We start from the raw sequence: 8,408 nt of genomic DNA, 5'->3' as shown, positions 1-8,408 counted from the left end.
GTCAGAGAAGAGCTGATGTTGATGCTTTTAAAGCATTCATGTCGTTGGATGTTTGAGCTGATAAATGGTAGGTCTGAGATCTCTAGATTATTGCAGAGTGCTTGTTCTACATCTAGCCAAGGTTCATCTAAGAGGGTGTGTTTTAGCCATCCTGAGATAAACTGAAGCCTGTTGGCTAAGAAGTAGAAGCTAAGAAATCATTTTTACCGGGGAAAAACGAAAAACGTTGCCCACAATCTCCAAACTGATGGTCGTCTGGTTACATCCAAAAGAAAGTTTTCAGAAACTAGAGCGAGGTGCTCATCTCTGAAGGTAGCATCAGAACCAAAGACAACTGAAAAACACTCCTCAGCATATCTGTGGCTAGAGCATGGTTTACTGGCTGCTAGTTATAGCCAAGATTAGGAAGTCCGTCAAAATAAAAAATGATCTTGATGTCTCTGATAATGGGAAAACAATAAACCCTTCTGGAAGTTAAAAACTCTCTTAACAAGAATGTCAAAAGGTTACCTCATTGTGCTGCAGCTGAGTAACCAAATCATTCAACTTCAGAGCTCCAGCTTAAGCACTACTTCTTATCCATAATGGACTTTGTCATCATTTTCATCATCTTCTGAGGCTCCTCAAAAACTGGTATTTCCTCCTCTGACCTTTTTTTTTTTAAGTTTATATTTTAATTAACAACAATACTTAAATTATCTTTAAAAAAAAGATAAAGAGTTTTTGATGTTGTGTTGATGTTTTTCATCAGTTTATTAATGTGAGACTATACATTCTGAACTGATCTGTAGTTCATACTTTGGTACAGACGCTAAATACAGCCCATATGTGAAGGTTAAATTACAGACCCCAGCAGTGACGGTTTCACCTATGAAGTAATTTCACTGTGTAAGTGTTACAAGGATAAAGAGTCAACAGAGTCGTGTTTCTTTCATCACAGAAAACGCTTTAATTGATGCTGTTACAGATAAGAATCAAAATATAGCAAATAACTAACAAAGAAGCATTTAAAGGCACATTAAAGAAAACCTGATCACACTGTACTGTATGTGGTTCTTGCTAGCAAAACATTACAAAAAGGTTATGATTCTTTAGGAGTCCATCTGTTTGGATTTGCTCTCAACAAACTCAATTTCTGAAGAAGCTGAAGACCTAGAGCAACATTATCACCTGCTGCTAGACAAAGTGAAAAAGAAAACAAAAATTTCAATCCAGCAATTCAAGAGAGGAAAGAGATTTACTTGATCTCAATGCTTTGAATGCGAGCACCCTTATGAAAGCTCATGAACGAGTATTCCTGTGCACCGAGGCGGTTGGGGAAACGAAATGTTGAGCCACCTGGTAAAGTCACCTCAAACTCTGAAGGAGTGAATCTGATGACAATCTAAAAGGCATGAGAGACAGAGGACTTATATTATAGCTTGTATAGATAGATAGATAGATAGATAGATAGATAGATAGATAGATAGATAGATAGATAGATAGATAGATAGATAGATAGATAGATAGATAGATAGATAGATACCTTGAAGTCCTTTCCCAGGCTGAAAGGAAAGCATTTCTCCGTTTGCTCCTGACACCACTTGTCTGCCTCGAAAGTGTTGCAAACAATGATGTTTGTGTCTCCCCTGGCGTTAAAACGAGGGTTGAGATGAAGTGCAATTCTGTCGTCACTGGGGCCAATATTCACTGCAAACCTGCAACGAACAGACACACAAAGCTACATGCTTAAAACACTTATTAATTATTACTATACTAGGTAAACTATAATGAGAAGAACAACAAGAATTAAACACAAAAACATGTTTCATAGCTGTACTTTTAAGGTTTCAGCTTCCTTAAAAAGACAAAGACAGTTCACAACAAATTCAAATTTAGACATTTTTCACCTGGTTAGCATTTTTGTGTGAAATCTGACATTTGGGAGATGACAGCTGCATCTCCCAAATGTATAACAAGAATCGATTTTGTTACATTTTGGTTGAAACTACAATTACTGAAAATCAAAAAGTTCCAATAAGAGTTTTTAGTTTATCCTTTTTATTATTTTCAATTTTACTATGATTCACTAATTTACAAAATCATGATAGAGTTTGGTCTTACTCTAGTACTTACTCTTTGGAATCAGGTTTAACAACTCCAACAACAGTCAGGGTTTGTCTAACCTTGAAGGTCATGTTCTTTATTGTCATAACCTGTGAAGAAAAATTATTAGTTTACATTAGATTAGCCTTTAGTGTTTCCCTTGGGATAAATATATCGTGGACAAACGAGAGAAACATGTTCTGTAAGATAACGCACACATACAGACACAAAAGTTGGGCAGGTTGATGATATGGTGATGTTTTCTGTCTGAGGCTACAATAATATTTGCATCTAATAAAAAAATCTAGAAAGTAGTATTACTAGACAATAATGCACTGTATTAAGTAACTTACCCGTTACTGTTGATGATAATACAAAGCAACAGTTAAGAAGTGATTAATGCACACTTACACTATGTGGTAAATAGCACAGGTCATCAAATAAATCCAAAAGAGCAGGACTCCCAAATTTTCAATCAAAAGTCAATTAAAAACAAAAACAAAACAAACAAAAAAAAAAAACAGAGTTACATCAGCCTGGTATAGATTAAGTTTGCACCAGCTGTCAGTTCCATGTTTAAACTATGGTTTAAGACTCTCCATATCAGTTATAGGACTCGGAGAGAAGCAAAAGTAATGTAAGTTAAATATTGCTGCCAAAATTATACTTACAGTCTCCATCCTGACAGATGTAATAGGTCAAGTCGTAAAGCTGAGAAGAAATGAGAGTGCTGTGTGGTCTTGTCTCTTTGCACTCCAGCAGAAGGCCACAGTATATAGAAGGTAGGCGGTACCTTCAACCTGAATGACATTTCAAACGGCCAGTATAACTGTGCTACTGCACAATAAAATTTGCAGTGTTAAAATAACACTTAAAGAGTTGAATTTAACACTGGTCCCGAGTCTATTTGGTCCCATTTGGAATTGGTGTTAAATCAACTCTTTCTATAGTGTTAAAATTTTAGAGTAAAATTAACTCTAAATAGAGTGAAAATTTAGCACTGAGTAACACTGCATAGTGTTAAAACAACTTAACACTACTAGTAGTGTCGTATTATTTACTCTATCATAGTGATAAATGAACTCTATTTGAGGAAAATCCCACTGATTTTTAACACTGAACTGACTTATTTGAAATGAACACTGGGGGTTCAAATAACTGATGAGAGTTGATGTTACTCCATACTGTGTTATTCATACACTGATCTCTAGTGAAAAATTAGCTCTCATAGAGTAAAATTTTAAATTAATTTTACACCAAGTAGTGTTACTAAAACTCTTCCTGTAGTGTTACCTTTACACTCAATTTACTGTTTTGCAGCATGAAAACTTGGTTTTTAATCATTCTTTTACATATAAAACAAGTAAGCAAAAACCACAACTAGATCATACATTTAACAGCTTTATTTTCATGTCAGGCTCAAAATATTATATTATATTTAGCATGCGAAACTCCTACCAGCTGACTTGTATATGGAATATAGACCATAAAAATGTTAGTAGTTAACAAATACTGCCCCTGTTGGTGAAGACTGGCTGAATGCTAAGAAAAAATATTGTGAGAAAAATAAAAGAGCTAAATATGCTTTTTATTAATCGTAAATGACATGTCACAACCATATTCACTTCATGACACTCCAGCAAATCTGTCACTGGCAAGTTTATGAATTCTGGATGTAATGTAAAGTCAGACATTTAATTAATAATCATGAATTCACTATTTTAATGAATCACAAAATAACTGTAATTTGTGCATGAAATCAACACAAAGTGGACTGTAACAGTGAGGTGCTTTGAGGAATACTACACTACTACTAAACGTTTACACTGCAGCTTACCCCTGTTTCACATAGAATTGGAGTTCTGGCTTCTACATTATTACTTAATTTAATTTCAACCTTTAATGTGATTTAAATAATTGTAACCCTTTCCAAAAATGGTTACAATTATTTGGGGTTTGGGGAAAAAAGCCCAGTTAATACAAAGTATTTGCTGTGTTCTGTTTAGTTTTAATCCAAAGAGGAAGATTGCAATGCAGCCTTTGTTCAGCTATTATACCGGGAAAGCGAGAACTCATAACAGAAATGAAACAGGGAAAATGTTAGCATGTTTATCTTGCTGTCTAACAGATAATGTTTGTGCATATGTCTTCTCATCTACCATACCTTTCCAAGCAAATTCTCCCCGTATCCAAAAAAGTGATGCAAGGTGCTTATTATAGCCTGCCTAATTTATCAATCTAAAGAGGAAAGAATTCAATGCAGCCTTTGCTCAGCTCTGATACAGGGAAAGAGAGAAGGTGTGACAGAAGTGACACAAGGAAATGTTAACATGTGTTTATCTTAATGTCTAACAGATAATGTTTGTGCATATGTCATCTCATTTACCATATCTGCACTGCTTCCCCAATTACATTTTCCCCATATCCAAAATAGTCCAAATGATACAAGCTCCTTATTATATCCTGCCTATAGTATCAAACTAAAGGGGAAAGAATCCAACACAGCATTTGTTTCTATCTAGCAGATAACTGACATGCCTATGTATGTCCATGCAGACAGGAAGATCTTTAGAGCTGATTTAAAATTGTCATTTGATGGCTTAGACCAGAGGTGTCGAACTCCAGGCCTCGAGAGCCGGTGTCCTGCAGGTTTTAGATATCACCCTGCGTCAACACACCTGAATCAAATGATTAGTTCATTACCAGGCTTCTGGAGAACTTTGAGACATGCTGAGGAGGTATTTTAGCCATTTAAATCAGCTGTGTTGGATCAAGGACACATCCAAAACCTGCAGGACACCGGCCCTCGAGGCCTGGAGTTCGACACCTGTGGCTTAGACCATCAAATGTCAAACTCCATCCCTCAAGGGCCCGTGCCCTGAAACTTTTGAATGTGTCGCTGATGCAACACACCTGAATAAAATTATTAGGTTATTAACAAGACTCTATTGAACTTGACTGCATGCTGAGGTGGCAACCCCTTACCCTACTCAAGTAAATGTAAATAAATGTAAATAAATGTAAGTACATGTGCGTTTTTGAAAAAGAAATTACTGGAAATGGCTGAATGAATGGTTGAATCGGCACCTCAGGATTCTGTGCTTCGAGGATTCTGGTAGTTAGAATGACTCGGGGGTGTTGATTCATTTAAACTAACATAATCTTCCTGCTGCAACCAGGTTTCTGTAAGGCAGAGTAAATCAATTTGTTGATTAATTATTAATTTGTGCACTAACAAGGACTTGGAAGAGATAGACCTAATGTTTACTAAATCAAATTTGACTCTTTTACTCTTCGGTGCAGATGTGGATACAGTATTCTTTTTTCTTTGTGATTGTATGTTTTTTACGTCATTTTTTGCAGATTTTTAGATTATTTTTGTTTGTTTGGGAGCAGACACAGACTCTAAGGAGATGGGGTTTTGGGGGGTAGCAGAAGGAGAGAAGCTATAGAGAGGTGTTTAAGACTGCAACTCTGCTTCCTGGTCCCAAATCTGGACAGTTATGTAGTTATGTTTGGATGGGTTTAATAAATTTGGCCAGATTTTTGGAAATGAGAGCTGCTCCCTTCAAAGTGAAATGGATGCTGTCTCTCCTAACAAGACTAGGTTTCCCCCAGAAAGTTTTCCAATAATCTATAAAGCCCACATCGTTTTTTGGACACCACTCAGACAGACAGCAAATTCAAAAGAACGTGCAGCTAAGGATGTCACTCCTGGTCCAACTGGGGAGTGGACAAGAGAAAACTACAGATTCTAGCATTTTTTGGCAAAGTTGCACACCAATTCAATATTAATTTTAGATTTATGTTACTGGTTGTCCTTACTGCCAATGTGAATTATAATTTTATTCAATTTTGCATTTACCGTTAGCCGGTGAGGAAAAATGGTCAGTCACATGAACAGTTTGGTAGTGTACTGGGGCTTCTGTTTAAGTATATTTCCTCCTCATCATCATCCAGCCACCCTGTGTTCCCGGCTGCTTGGGACAATCTGCCGGGGGAGAGCTAATGGGCCCTACACTACCTTTAGCTGCACCAGCTACAGGGGCCTAGCTAGCTACGAGGTTTTTAAGGGTGCGAAGCCAAGTCTCCAGTTCAGTAATCCTGGCATCCAGAGCTGCCAATCTCTACATTTATTATAAGTATCAATACTGCTAAAGGAAGTCGAGGAGTAACACACTGAGCAGGAAAGTGCAGGAGGAACAAGTAAAGAGGCCATGCTACTAGTGAGTCAGCTACAAACTAAGCTAACCTAGCAAATCCCCAAAGACACAGTGAGGTGAGGAAATACTGTGAATATAATTAGCGGGAGAATCAACAAAGAATGTGCTTTGGATAAAGTGAAGATGTGAAGATTACACTATGAAATAAGCAGTTATATATAAGTTGTTAATTAAATTGGCTACGTAGATTAATCAATCAATCACTCAGTCAATCATTTCATTTATTTATACACACATTTAAAAACAACACAGGTTGACCAAAGTGTTGTACAAAGTAAAAAGTAAAACAAACACACACAAAGAGAACAAAACAAAAACTCACCCACACACGGCACAAAAAAATGTTGATTTATGTACCTGTGCATTTTCAATTTTTGCCGTTCCAGATGTTTTATGTTTGTTTTTCCTACAGGTGCAGCAGTTGGCGATACATTGTGCATTTCTATTTGTATTATATCATTTTACTATGTCTGAACCTGAATCCTCCCTTAATTATGCTGCAAAAGACCAATGCTGCTGGGGGCTTCCCTGAGTGTTTCTTTTTTTACTCACCTTTTTCACTCATTTATCTGCTTACATATGCATTTAATTAGTAGTTATTATTACAACTTCCTATTTGAACTGTGAAGTTTCTATCTTTCATGCCGAGGAAAACCCAGTGTTTGCAGAGAATGCTACTTGTCTGACTGCATCGTGCCAGGAGGGATTATGGTGTGGGGTTACTTTTCATGAGTTGAGCTCAGCCCCTTACTCTCAGTGATCATAACTCTGGCATTTCCAGATCAGTTTATCTCTAGAAGGGATTTAAATGGTCTTCATATAAGAATACACAGAACATAAAACATTGCAATGCCAAAATATGGTCACACAGTTTCCAGTTTTGGAGCCTGTAATTGACTGAACAGCCTTCAGTCAATTACTGAAGGCTGTTTATATTGTGATGACTCTGTCTGCCTGACTATCTGTGTTTGAAAATATAGTGCAACTTTTGCTATTAATCTATAAAACTGACCATAGATACCAGCAAAAGTTGGGGATTGCACTCTCACACTATTTTGCTCAATTTTTTGAGATTTTTAGTTGAACTTGGAGCTACCTACAGAGTTTTGCTCTCGTTAGACATACATACAATTTAGGATTAATTATTCATTTAATAATATCAAGTAGAATAGATATATATTGTAATTTGATCTGTAGTACAAACCTTGGTACATACAGTTACTGTGAGTCAAAGCGGACCCTCGTGTTATGAAATATGACCCATAATAAGAATTAAATTACAGACCACAGCAGTGACAGTTTCACCTATGAAGTAATTTCACAGGGGACGCCCAAAGGCATCATAAAACATTCCATGTTAGTGTAACAAGAATAAGGAGTCACCAGAGTCATGTTTTTTCATAAAAGAATGTGTTTTAAATAATGTTGCTGCAATAAAGAAAGAACAAGTGGAATGTCTTGGGAATTCAAACAAATGCTTTAGTACTTTCAGACACCTTACAGAAAACCTTGATCACACTTTATTTGATTTTTGCAAGCAAACTGCTAATTCCAAACAGAAAAATCACTCTGGCTACTTTAAAACTTCAGTTATCTGTGTCAAGGACCAAAGAAAATATTTATCTTACATCCCATCTTCACACCCAAAGCTGTTTGGATCAGGCTCTCAACAAACTAAATTCCTTTAAGATAAAAAATGAAATTAGTGATGAAATTCAAGGTTGGCACGGTCACCATCCACCTTTGGGGAGATTACCTACTGATAGACAAGCAGAAAAATAAAACAAGCAATGTGAATTGATGATGTAGATTTACTTGATCTCAATGCTTCTAATTTCAGCATCTTGACCAAAGCCAATGACAGAGTACTTCCTTGCACCCATGCGGTTGGGAAAACAGAATGTTGAGCCATTTGGTAAAGTCACCACAAACTCTGAAGGTGTGAATTTAATGGCGATCTAAAAATGACATTTTGAGTGAAAAGAAACAGAGAGACAAATTATAGATTGATTGTAATACACACACACACACACACACACACACACACACATATATATATATATATAGATGTGTGTGTTTATTTGTATGATCATATCTGTC

At 36.4% G+C, this 8,408-nt stretch overlaps 1 protein-coding gene across 1 annotated transcript; it reads right to left on the bottom strand.

Moving 5' to 3' along the window:
* Nucleotides 1-951: 951 nt before the first annotated feature.
* Nucleotides 952-2,820, bottom strand: LOC102200112 (beta-galactoside-binding lectin-like). Its single transcript, XM_005734523.1, has 4 exons — nt 2,757-2,820; nt 2,116-2,195; nt 1,526-1,697; nt 952-1,384 (listed from the first exon to the last, which is right to left on the bottom strand). The coding sequence occupies exons 1-4, from the start codon at nt 2,763-2,765 to the stop codon at nt 1,238-1,240; spliced, it is 408 nt and encodes a 135-aa protein (XP_005734580.1). The 5' UTR covers nt 2,766-2,820; the 3' UTR covers nt 952-1,237.
* Between the last annotated feature and the right edge of the window lie 5,588 nt (nt 2,821-8,408).

The sequence above is a fragment of the Pundamilia nyererei genome, unplaced genomic scaffold (genome assembly GCF_000239375.1).
Source record: "Pundamilia nyererei isolate P.nyererei 1_Seehausen unplaced genomic scaffold, PunNye1.0 scaffold00059, whole genome shotgun sequence".
In the NCBI taxonomy this organism is placed as follows: Eukaryota; Metazoa; Chordata; class Actinopteri; order Cichliformes; family Cichlidae; genus Pundamilia; species Pundamilia nyererei.
Note: the sequence above shows the minus strand (reverse complement) of the source record. Positions and strands in the feature narration are given on the sequence as shown.